This window comes from Danio aesculapii, chromosome 5 (genome assembly GCF_903798145.1).
Source record: "Danio aesculapii chromosome 5, fDanAes4.1, whole genome shotgun sequence".
NCBI classification, from domain to species: Eukaryota; Metazoa; Chordata; class Actinopteri; order Cypriniformes; family Danionidae; genus Danio; species Danio aesculapii.
In genome coordinates this window covers 45,235,551-45,249,242 of record NC_079439.1, presented here as the reverse complement: position 1 = coordinate 45,249,242, position 13,692 = coordinate 45,235,551, and the positions used below count along the sequence as shown (strand labels likewise).

General features: G+C 37.2%; 1 protein-coding gene across 2 annotated transcripts in view; it reads left to right on the top strand.

The window, feature by feature from the left end:
• The window catches only part of fras1 (Fraser extracellular matrix complex subunit 1), a 252,169-nt gene that overhangs the window by 173,663 nt on the left and 64,814 nt on the right, over positions 1-13,692 (top strand). For both annotated transcript variants that reach the window (XM_056458293.1, XM_056458292.1), the window contains exons 30-32: positions 7,564-7,723; positions 7,824-7,999; positions 10,915-11,031. In XM_056458293.1, the coding sequence (XP_056314268.1) occupies positions 7,564-7,723; positions 7,824-7,999; positions 10,915-11,031 (453 nt within the window). The remainder of the gene's footprint in view (positions 1-7,563; positions 7,724-7,823; positions 8,000-10,914; positions 11,032-13,692) is intronic.

Sequence of the window (13,692 nt, the reverse complement as noted above, 5' to 3'; positions counted from 1 at the left end):
CAGTGAAGAAACTCGACCCAGAGGAACATAACCTCACTGCCAGCTAGCGTTTCGAAAAGTGTTATTGAAGAGCAACTTAAACAGCGCGCAGAAGTATAAATGCACGACAACGCGCAAGGCATGTGCCGTGGGTCATGCCGATCACTCGACGCAGAAGTAAAAACCAGGCTTTAGAATCAACATGCAAACCAGTCAGCGGAGTATCAGTAATGTACATTTATTTAACATTTTTGGAAATTGCATGTCTTGCATACCTGTTAACTTTCATCCCAGTAATATGGAATGTATTGTGTGTGTGCGTGCGTGCGTGCGTGCGTGCGTGCGTGCGTGCGTGCGTGCGCGCGTTTGCGTGCGTGTGTGTGTGTGTGTGTGTGTGTGGGCATTGAAAAGCCCACTGAGCACAGTATAACAGCTGACAATTCGGCCATACTAACTCTATATCTCAACATCTTATCTGATGGCAGACACTGAATTGAACCGCATATGTACAATGTACAAAGTACAATGGCTTTAACACACATCTTTCAATATAAAGTTGTGCATCACAAAAACACTCCGTAAGCCACTCAAAACATTACTTTCAGATCGATAAGTCAAGAAATGCTGTAAACGGAAGTTCTAAGCATCCTACCGGAAGACGCTGGTCTCTCTGGCGTCCTTCATGCAACAACAAAAAAAAAGATCTATAAATTAAACTCTTTATTCTTTAAATTTGAGTCAAATTGTTTTTTACTAATACATAAATTCATATGTACAGTGTATTGACATAAATTTCTAAACCATTTAATTATTTCTTAAGAGTGTGCAATTGTCAAATAAATAAAACATCTTAGTTAAAAATTAAGCTAAATGTCTAAAAAACAAATATATACACACAATTACTCTGCTTCTCTGAATTAATACTTTGTAGTCATTAAAGTTTTCTCAAATTTATATCAATTTATAAATGATAAATGTTTTTTCTTTAGTCGAAAAAGAGAATTATTCTGCAAAAAATATATATTACTCTGCTTGAATGAATTAATATAGAACTGTTGTACTGTAATTAAATCAGAAAGAGCTTTATTGCCAGGTATGTTCACACATACTAGGAATTTGTTTTCGTGACAGAGCTTCTACAGTGCAACAACATTACAGAGACATGACAAAAAACAGATAATAAATATATTTAAAAAATAGAAGTAGTGAGTGCAAATATACAGATGACAAGTGTATGTACGTGTTTATTACTATATACAACGTTATATGTGCAGCTGTTATGTGCAAATTGGCATGTAAAGTGTGTTGTTAAATAAGTGTATATGTGTATAAAAGTGTATAGCAAGTAGTGATGTTGGTTTCGCAATTATTATCATCAAGTGTTCATGAGATGGATTGCCTGAGGGAAGAAACTGTTTCTGTGTCGGGCTGTTCTGGTGCGCAGTGCTCTGTAGCGTCGACCAGAAGGTAAAAGTTCAAAGAGGCAGTGTGCTGGGTGTGAGGGGTCCAGAGTGATTTTGGCAGCCCTTCTGCTCGCTCTGGATAAGTACAGTTCTTGGGGAGTAGGAAGGGTTGTACCATTGATTCGCTCAGCAGTCCGAACTATTCGACGTAGTCTTTGGAGGTCGTATTTAGTAGCTGAGCTAAACCAGACAGTTATTGATGTGCAGATGACTGACTCAATGATGGAGGTATAGAACTGTTTCAGCAGCTCCTTTGGGAGGTTAAACTTCCTCAGCTGACGAAGAAAGTACAGCCTCTGTTGAGCTTTTTTGACAATGGAGTCAATGTGAGTGTCCCACTTCAGGTCCTGAGAGATGGTGGTACCCAGGAACCTGAATGACTCCACTGCTGCCACAATGCTGTCCATGATGCTCAGTGGGGGGAGAGCAGGGGGGTTTCTCCTGAAGTCCACTATCATCTCCACTGTTTTGAGCGTGTTGAGCTCCAGGTTGTTGTGGCTACACCAGACAGCCAACTCCTTAACCTCCAGTCTGTAAGCAGACTCGTCACCGTCCTGAATGAGGCCGATAAGTGTGGTGTCGTCTGCAAACTTCAAGAGCTTCACAGAGGAGTCTTTTGATGTGCAGTCATTCGTGTACAGGGAGAAGAGCAGTGGGGAGAGGACACACCCCTGGGGGGCGCCAGTGCTGATTGTGCGGATGCTAGATGAGAATTTTCCTAGCTTCACCAGCTGCTGCCTGTCCGTTAGGAAGCTGTTGATCCACTGACAGACAGAGGTGGGCACAGAGAGCTGAGTTAATTTGGGCAGGAGAAGTTTTGGGATGATAGTGTTAAACGCCGAGCTGAAGTCAACAAACAACATCCTCACATAGGTCCCTGGTCTGTCTAGGTGTTGCAGAGCATAATGCAGCCCCATATTTACTGCATCATCCACAGACCTATTTGCTCTGTAGGCAAACTGAAGAGAGTCCAGTGAGGGTTCAGTGATGTCCTTCAGGTGGGCCAGCACCAGTTTTTCAAAGGACTTCATGACCACAGATGTTAGTGCCACTGGTCTGTAGTCATTTAGTCCTGTAAGTCTGGGTTTCTTTGGGATGGGGATGATGGTAGAGCGTTTGAGGCAGGAGGGCACTTCACACAGCTCCAGTGATCTGTTGAAGATCAGGGTGAAGATGGGGGCCAGTTGGTCAGCACAGGATTTTAAACAGGCTGGTGTTATAAAATCTGGGCCTGGTGCTTTTTTCCTCTTCTGTTTCTGGAAGACCTGGCGCACCTCGTCTTCGTTAAACTGTAGGGCAGGTATGAGGGAGGCGGGGGGTGGTGGAGGTGTTAATGGTGGCGTGAAGAGCAGTTCAGAGTGGGTGTGGGGGGTTTTCTCAAACCGGCAGTAAAACTTATTCAGGTCGTTTGCAAGTTGTTCATTGTCTACAGTGCTGGGGGATGGTGTCTTGTAGTTTGTGATGTTTTTCAAACTTTTCCACACGGATGCTGAGTCGCTGGAAGAGAACTGACTCCTTAGTTTCTCAGAATAGTTCCTTTTTGCGACTCTGATCTCCTTTTCCAGTGTGTATTTGGCCTGCTTATACAAGGCCCTATCCCCATTCCTGTAAGCAACCTCCTTGGCCTGACGTAGCTGTCTGAGTTTTACAGTGAACCATGGTTTGTCATTGTTGTATGTGAGTTGAGTCCTGGTAGGAATGCACACGTCTTCACAGGAACTGATATAAGATGTTACAGTCTCTGTGAGTTCATCCAGATCGTTTGCAGCAGCTTCAAAAACACTCCAGTCAGTGAGGTCGAAACAGGCTTGTAGATCCCGCTCTGTTTCCTTAGTCCATCTTTTCACAGATCTTAATACAGGTTTGGCTGTTTTCAGTTTCTGCCTGTAGGTTGGAATGAGATGAATCAAACAATGATCAAAGTGTCCCAAAGCTGCTCGTTGGACGGAGCGGTATGCATCCTTTATTGTGGTATAGCAGTGATCCAGAATATTGCTTTCTCTTGTGGGACATGTAACATGCTGTCTATATTTTGGCAGTTCACGGGACAGTTTTGCTTTGTTAAAATCCCCGAGAATGATTAAAGCAGAGTCCGGGTGTTGTTGCTCTAACACCGTGATCTGATCAGCTAGTTTCTGTATCGCCAGACTCGCGTGCGCGAGCGGAGGAATGTAAACACTGACGAGGATGAACGAGCAGAACTCCCGCGGGGAGTAAAAAGGCTTACAGTTAATAAACAGTGCTTCGAGATCTGGACAGCACCTTTAAATGACCTAAAAATTAAAAATAACCCCTTACTTTGTCAGTGGAAAAGGAATTTGATTACATGAACTATTACTTCATTCATTCATTCATTCATTTTCTTTTCGGCTAAGTCCCTTTATTATTCTGGGGTCGCCACAGCGGATTGAACTGCCATCTTGTCCATCATATGTTTTACTCAGTCCAGCCGCAACCCATCACTGGGAAACATCCACACACACTCATTCACACACACTCATACACTCATACACACACTCATACATACCCAATTCACCTGTACCACATGTCTTTGGACTGTGGGGGAAACCGGAGCACCCGGAGGAAACCCACACAAACACAGGGAAAACATTAAAACTCCACACAGAAATGCCAACTGACCCAGCCGAGTCTCGAATCAGCGACCTTCTTGCTGTGAGGTGAACGTGCTACCCACTACCAGTGTCGCCCTGAACTATTACTTTTTATATCTAATTACACCCTACACAGGTTATGTAACATCAACACATTATGAACATATGAATTCTAGTTCAGGTTGCACAAACGGAAATAAGATAAGATACAGTAAATTCACAAACGAAAACTAGCTAAACTTTTGAGTTAGTTGAGACTGTAGAGGACATAAATGAACATTTTGACCTATGTGTGAACTCTCGCATGAACACCATGCCTTATGAATCTGTCGCGCTCTCTGAGAGGTGATCAGAATCAGCAGGAATGTGCTGGAAATCTGCCACAGTGTTTCCTCTGTGAATCGTAGCTTTCATCTCCCCACATCCTTGAAAGTCTTTTGATTATCGTTGTGGCAGGTGATCTTATTCTCCACAATGAGCTCCTCAACCAGCGTTGGGATGTTCAGAGCACTGTAAGGATCTAAAAATTCCTGGTATAGCAATAGTGGAGTATGTATGATTAGCGTGAACCTTCGTGATATATATTTTTTTTGTTATTCGTAACCTTGATGTTTTTCAATGTGAAACGCAAGAAAGACATGTTCTTATGTGGTTTAATAAGGATGAATCCATTTCACAAACAGCACAAACTTTCATTCTAATGGTTAATTTATGATTAGTCTATCATTGTTTTTATTATTTTTAATCAATCATTTAGCAAATAGTAAATGGAGTTTGCATATTCTCCCTGTGTTCGCGTGGGTTTCCTTCGGGTGCTCCGGTTTCCCCCATGATGTGGTGACCCCAGATTAATAAAGGGACTTAGCCGAAAGGAAAATGAATAAATGAATAGTAAATGGATCAAATGTAACAGTAAAGACCCCAATTGATAATTGATTGATAATAATAAATGCTTTTGTAACCCCAAATCAGCAATCATGGGAATCTCCATGGGAAAAATGTGGTATAGACCCATTGCAAAGCTTTGATTTTAGTAACAGCCATGGCATTCCCCTATCAATTTGTGCACTCTCCAGGGAAATTGTGAATAATTTCTGTACAAATTTCATGCTGATTTCAGATGAAAGCAGACATAATAGTCTCCATTATGCATACCAGGGAGATTTTTATGATGTGAGCATAAATGAAAACAAAATAAAGACTGCAGCTATAGTCTACAAGTATAATGATGGGAAGTTTGGATAATTTGAATACAATTAAAATTGTATAGATTCACAAACACATGCAAACCGTGGCATCTTGAATGAGATAATGCATCTATGAATATATCCTCAGATAGTTTACTGGATATTGTGATGTCTCATTAACATAAACAAATGTTTGGTTGGCTATCCAATAACATCAAAATTTAGGTAATCATTCTCAAGTCGTCGTGTTTTAAGTCATCTGTTTAGCAAGTGCAGCACTATTGATCGACCATTTAGGCTGTTCACACAAACTTCTCTAGGTTTCAGGAAAACCTCAAATATATTCCCAGCCTTTCTGAGCATTTTCACCTTTTTTCATGTTAATCACCAGTGTTTCTCGACTATGTCTGATTAGTCTATCCATTTTGTTTGTCTGAGAAAAGGGCACAGAATATCTGCATTATGATTGGTCGGCTTGTCAATCAAACAGCTGCAAAAGGTCAATTAACAACATTGGATGTTTTCCCATGGACTCGGGCTACTTCAACACTGTTGCAGAGTGAGGTTTTATTAGGGGATCATTTAATTGGGATCATTTTGATAAGCTGTTGGATGGGTTTTGTTAACTTAAACATTAACTTAAAAACATCTACCAATCATTGCTGAACTAATAAATGCTCAAATGCACCAAATGACTTCTGTTTTAATTGTCAGGCTAATTGCTGAGATTGCTCAGATGATACCTTATTAAAGCACAATAGGGTATATGCACAGCTAGTATTTCTTCCCATACTGATAAACAATTTTTTATACGGTTCCTTTTACAGCATCGATGTTGTAATGTAATTAAAATGCAATCAGTTAAGTAGACTTCAGCGTTTATTTAGTTGTTCAAGTGTAAAATAAGATATAAAGCTGTTTACATACACGCACTTTCAAGATCAGCAGGCTAGCACAGAAACTCCATTGAAAATACTGAAGTAAAATAAATTTTCATATTTTAAAGATATGGCTAGGATAAATGTAATTTAATGCTTTGTATGCTGTGTATGTAAATGTAGTTAATGCTTCTTGCACATTGTGAGACTCACTTTATATCATATATCAATCAAGCAGTGGAGATCGCTGATTTTTAAAGAAAACACACCTTAAACGCACCGATTTTGTAACGACATACTGTTCATTCGAACCACTTGACCCAGGTTACTGAAAAATTTAAAGTTCTTCTGCATACTTCTGCATATACCCTATACAACTGATAACCCTAAAATACTTCATCAGATACTTGAGAAGACTTGTTAAATTTATCAAATGAAATGTATAATCAATATGTAATCCATCTATTTATGTACATTTAGCAGTTGGGCAGGTTTTGTCAAACAGATCTGGCAACCCTATCAGCATATTAAAATGATTTCTTTCTTTTTTATTTCATTTTACGTGACACTAAACACAGAAGTAACGGCTGCTGAAAAATTAGCTTTGCCATCAATAATATATACATCAACAATAATAAACAACTTTTAAATGTGATAAAAAAAAACTTATTTTATTTTTTATCTGTCTGCTCCTTAACAATACAAAACAATATATTTTTAGAGAGCACATTTTAAAACAACCAAAGTTGACCAAAGTGCTGTACATACACCAAAAATATCTGTAAATTAGTTTTTCGTATTTGTGATTCACATTTTTTGTTTTTGCCCATTTATTTATGCTTTTGAATTGCAATATGAGGTATTGAACTATCTTCTAACAGCTTTTAATTTAAAAAAAAAATTAAAAGTGGCTTTTATTGTCATTTTTAACAGTTTATATGAAATAAAGTTTGTGGTGGTATTGTTACGGTAAAAAAAACCTTGTAAGAAGCTGCCAGTACATTTTCGGGTATTGGACTTATTTTTCTAAATATTATTTCTTTCTGCATTATATTATTTCAAACTAGTAAAATGTAAGTAAAAGTTACTTTGTTAAACTGTTGAGTTGAATTTTCAACATCACAAGTCGACAGAGCAGAGATCAAGGTACCATAATGCAGTTCACAACCGTAAATAAACTGAAAACTCTTATATATCACAAAATACAGAAGCTGTCAGTTAACACATATTTTTACTGTGTACAAAATAGAATACTAAGAAAATAAAAGGTAAAAAGAAAAGCAAGACTATCAGATTAATCAGTAAAAGCAATAATAGAAATAGTATCAAGGAGTATGTATTAAAAGCGAGAGAAAATAGATTGGTCATTAACAATAGATAGGTCTTTACACTAACATAAAGGTAGCCTTAATAATAATGATGATGTTTTATGGTTTCTATGTAGGTTGGATTGACTCCTCACCTGCGTTCAGTGCCCAAAACTTGGGTCAGGGAGGGAGGAATGGTGCAGCTTTCTAAGAAGTGTCTTAATGCTCAATTCCAAGGAGCCAGTGACTCTGAGATTCTGTACAGCATCCATTCTGAGAGTGGACAGCCCAAATACGGTAACCTCCACAGCATTTTCTGTCTTTAGTATTTCTCACTCAGTATCTGCCTTTTGTTCTGAACTCATTCTCAGGGTTACTTGTGTTTGTGTGCGTCTAGGAGAGATTGTGCTGGTGTCTATGCCTGCTGATGGTCCTGTTGAAGCGTGGCAAGCCTTTTCTGACGGTCAAGACTCTACACCCACCAGCTCATTTACACAGCAAGATGTAAATGAAGGCACTGTCTGGTACCGACACTATGGATCTGGAACACAAAGAGACACTTTTCAGTTTCAGGTGAGACATGAATAGATTTAACCCAAGGCAAATTCTGTCACTTCAGCATAAGCCCCGAGGCTCTAGGTGTAGAGCTAAAGGTGCCACTTAGCATTTGACTTGTTAAAACATGTCTACTCTTATCATTCTTTGTTTATTTCAGAAGAAACCTATTATATATTGATTTGGTACTAAGTTAATGCTAACATAAATGCTCATCACAAACACATTGAGCAATTGCTATTAAATGTTTTACCATGCTCAAAGGAGCAGATTCTTCTGGCTTCTGCTTTAAGTGTTATGTCAAAATAATGCTCCTGACAAAACATGAGCATATCATAATAAAGAAAACAATAGATTGCAATTGCTTTGACTTGGTTTTTAAGTTCCAATTAGCAATGATCTAACATATAAAACTGCAAATAATATACTCACTTTTACCAAAGAGCTTAGAATTACCAAGAGGCGACACTCAATAGAACGTTCCATTGCTACAGCAGCGCCCAGCAACAGCCCCGGATTTCGCCATTTTGAAGTGAAAGCGATCGGCTGTCCGTTGGATCTTATTGCTGTCACGATGGCAAGCAGCTGCTTTGTTTTTTGTTTATTTATTTAAAAAGCACATTAAAGCTGAGATACAACCTGAAAGACGACAATACAACACTTACTATCACAATCATCAGCACTTTTAATAATTTCTTTTACAGATGATTTATAATATGCTGTTGTTCTATTGGAATTTTCATTCCAAAAAGGCCGCTGCCCCATCTAGTGGCTGTTTCCAGAATCGCACTAGAGTGTCGCCTCTTGGTGATTCTAAGCTCTTTGCTTTTACCTTGTCTGATACATTACTTATTAAACATTTAATATTTAATGGCTAGTAAAGTTGGTGCAAGAAATTAATACTTTACTACTTTCTTTTTTATGATCTATTAAAGTAATGAAAAGTGAATGATATTTATTTTAGATTGTTACAACTTTTTAAAGAATAGATCATGCTTTTTGAGATCCTGATCTATGTTAAGATATGTTAAAATATAATAAGATGTTAAAATAGAACAGCATTATTTTAAATCTAAATACTATTTTGCATTATTAAACAAATTTACTGTTACTTTGGATCAATTTATTATTCGCTTAATACTTGCTAGATATACATTAGATTAAAATAAATATAAAAAATATTTACTAAAATAAATTGAGGCTCAGATATTTAATCATACATACAGTGCACACATAAATAAGTACAGCCTTTTTAAAAATGTTTATTTTTCTAATTAACAGTATATAAACACTACCTCACAAGAGTCTTGTTGTTGATCCCAGTTGTAAGTGCAACAAATAATAACTGGACTTCTAGTTGATCATTAGGAAAGGTGGCAGAAGGTAGATTTTTTCAGATGAATCATCTGTTGAACTGCATCCCAATCATCACAAACACTGCAGAAGACCTATTGGAACCTGCATGGACCCAAGATTCTCACAGAAATGAGTCAAGTTTGCTGAAGGAAAAATCATGGTTTGGGGTTACATTCAGTATGGGGGAGTGCGAGAGATCTGCAGTGTGGATGGCAACATCAACAGCCTGAGGTATCAAGACATTTGTGCAGCTCATTACATTACAAACCACAGGAGAGGGCAAATTCTTCAGCAGGATAGCGCTCCTTCTTATACTTCAGCCTCCATATCAAAGATCCTGAAAGCAAAGAAGGTCAGGGTGCTCCAGGATTGGCCAGCCCAGTCACCAGACATGAACAATATTGAGCATGTCTGGGGTAAAATGTAGGAGGCATTGAAAATAAATCCAAAGAATCTTGATGAGCTCTGGAAGTCCTGCAAGAACGCTTTCTTTGCCATTCCAGATGACTTTATTAATAAGTTATTTGAGTCTTTGCAGGGATGTATGGATGCAGTCGCAGTATTAATGTACATTATTTCTGTTAAGTGACAAGACTTGTCTAAGCAAAGTCAGACCTTACTGTCCTGATTGAATAATTAAAAATAAAGGCATGATCATATTTTATTTGGGTAAAGTAAGCGTAATCTAGAGGTCTTTGCTTTTCAGAAGCCACTTCTGACACCAAATGATCAACTAGAAGTCAAGCTATTATCTGTTGTTTCTAAAACTTGGATAGGCAACTACTTTTTTCAGGCAGTGTATATATACACACACATATACATAAAACTTTTTTAAAAAACATATCAGATTTTAAGGTCAGTACATCACTTGTTGCAAGTGATGGCCAAACAAACAGAGACCATTAAGGGAAGTAAACACATTGTTACTAGCTCCTGCCCTAGTGGATGGTTTTCTCCATTTTACTTTAGCTCTGCTCCACTCTTAGACCAATTTGTCCGTCTGTCCTAATTCTCCTTCAGCAGCCTCACTGCATTATGTGAGCATAAATGAGCTAATTTGCCTTCAAATCCAGTTTCAAATCCGTATAAACAGCATTAAAGGACATTCAGTCACATTTAATTCATCAGCTTAAAGCCCTAATGATTCTTGACACAACAGTTTTTTGTCCTCCACCAGAAAATTGCTTTCCTTTCTAGTTTGTTCTTTTCAGTTCTCATCTCGCCTAAAGCTGCACTCTGTGTTGCAGACTTCATTAAATAAGATTCGAGTTTTAATGGTTCGACATGGTTAATTTGTGTCCTCTGGGGTGTGTTTGTGACCAAGTGTTTCAGCGTATTTGTAGGTTTCTGCTCAATATCAACATGGAAATAAATTTGTATTGACAACAGAGTGGAGTAAATTGAGTCACATATTAAGTTGAGTTTGATTGTTATAATTATGTGCTTCATTAATGATTAGCAATTATTGTCTGAGAAGTTTAATGCAGCTGTGTCTGAATGGTTTATATTTTCTTGTGGAATATGTATATGTGAACACTGTGGTGTTTGTTTATTAATGCTTGGGCTTTTGTTGACAGGTTTCAAGTGAGATCTATCCAGAGACTCTGAGTGATACACAGACCTTCACTATAGGAGTGATGCCTCAGAGCCCTGGCATGCCTCAGCTTTCACCTGGAGTCGATCTGCAGATCACTGTAAGATTCAGACAGCAGGACTTGAAAATATATTTAAAAAGCTTTATTTAAAATAAATTCCTTGATAAATAGTGAGTAATGTTTGACATCAGTATGCATTTTAGCAAGGACAAGTTGTACTGTTTAGAAATGACAGTAAAATCTTTACACTTACAAAAATGTCAGTTAACAGTGTCAGTTTAAATGTTTTAAACTCTTCATTCATGAAGTACTCTGAAAAAACTATATCGTATTTTTACAGAACTTTTAAGCAGTGCAGCCATTTTCTATCATGAAAATGAATAGTTTTCTTGAGCACCATGGGTGCGTTTCCCAAACAACGACATAACTCACGGCTGAACTATTATAGTACGATGCATCATTTGGGATAAAAACGATGTAGTGACGAGTGTTTCCTAAAACCATAGTTTTTCTGTCATAGATCCGGCGTTTGAATCTCGTTAATTATAACATAAAACGCCCATAATGATGCTCTAAACGGGGTGGTAACAACTTCTTTAGAGAAGAAGCCCATAATTTATTTGTGCAAATTATATTGTTTTACACGCACACGCATAAAAAAAATGCAATATTAGTTTTGCTAAAAACATACACTCATTTTCCATATTAATTGAAATATATGGAAATGGCATATATAGTGCCTATGTTTCCTTTAGAAATATTATTGAGAACATTACATATTCTATTCTAACACGTATTCTAATCTCATATATAAATTATATAAATAAATAAATAAATAAATAAATAACAAGGCTATTTCTTAAGAAATTAAATTTAATATTTGTTATTTATTAGGAAATGAAAAACATCCTACTTTAATAATAATATTAATGATGATGATGATGATGATGATGATTCTTATTGTTGTTGTTGTTGTTGTTGTTGTTGTTGTTGTTGTTGTTGTTGTTGTTATTATTATTATTATTATTATTAATAAGGATAGTGTTTATTTTATTTTTTTAAGTCTACTTTTACAATTTGACACATGCAAACCACTGCACATGACACATGCAAATCAACAGGCCCCTGTCATATACAGTACAGATACTCAATAAATAACCTACTATAAATTAAAAGCATTAACGTATGCTATGTTTCTGTTTTCACAAGCTTTGGAAACATAACATAAATTCCGCTTTTAAATAATAGGTCACCTATAGCTTTCATCATGAGCCACGGCTGTGCACTGCAAAAAGAGTGCATTTGTAAACATGAAGATTGCTAAAACTGAACTGTAAAAAAATACTTTAAAAGAAAATTACACCTAAGAGAGAGGATTTTAATGCTTTTTTTTTATAATTCCAAGTTTAAATGTTAGAATGCTCTAAATGAATAGGGCATAGGGGGTATAACTGGGAATAGAACACAGCCAGGAACTATGTTTCTAACTACAGCTCTAGAGGTGTAGTTGCAAGCGTACAAGTTTTCAACGCAGTTTGCGAATGTTCGGTGGAACGATAGATTTGGGAAACGCCTAATCAACGAACTATGTTTGTAACGACTGAACTTGCGACCTTAAATGGCTAACGATGATTTGTCTGGATGGATAGTGTTTGCTTTTAATGACACTACAGTATATATAAAAGGGTTATCCCCCTCAGTCCAAATACATGCAGTATAGTTAAACTGGATAAACTAAACAGCCCATAGTGTTTGAATGGGAGAGTGTACAGGTGCTTCCCAGTACTATGGGTTGTACTGGGTTGCTTTAGAAAGAGCAAGCAAATGCCTGATAAAGCAGAGAATAAGCCCATGGAAAGTGAATGAGTGAGCAACATAACACAGAATATTATATACTGCTATCATTCATTCATTCATTTATTCATTTTCTTTTCGGCTTAGTCCCTTTATTAATCTGGGAACACCACAGCGCAATGAACTGCCAACTTATCCAGCAAATTGTTTTACGCAGCAGAGGCCCTTCCAGCTGCAACCCATCTCTTGGAAACACCCATACACTCCCATTTACACACATACACTATGGACAATTTAGCCTACCCAATTCACCTATATAGCGCATGTCTTTGGACTGTGGGGAGACCGCAGCACCCAGTGGAAACCCAAGCAAACACGGGGAGAACATGCCAAGTCCACACAGAAATATCAACTGACCCAGCCGAGGCTCGAACTACTGCAATCATGGCAAAGACAAAATAATTTTTTTTTAAATATGTAAAAAAAATAAATAAACTTTTGTCTTCAACTGTATTTTAAGTTATTACAAAATTATATGTTGAAAATAGGAGACTGCAGCTTATCACAGAACATGGATTTTATCTTACTATGAAATAATGCATACAAAACGAATAAGCAGCCATCTTCCAGCACTTTCATTTATTTTATTTCAATTGTAATAACAAGACAAAACACACTCTCCTATTAAAATCCGTTGAAAATCTACATCAACATTGCCATCATCACTATGTTTGAATAAAGGGTGACAATATAAGTTTTCCTATAGGCAGGACCTCCCTTTTTGTCACTACTCTATATTTAAATAAGTCTATAATATAAATACTGTAAATGTGCAAATTTTTCCCAGTGTGAGTGTATTCTATGCCGTTTTGATCAAGTCAATTCAGCTTTGATGAGTCTTATCATAGGTATTACACTTGACCATCAGCAGATATCCATATTATCTCTATGATCTCCATGAATATA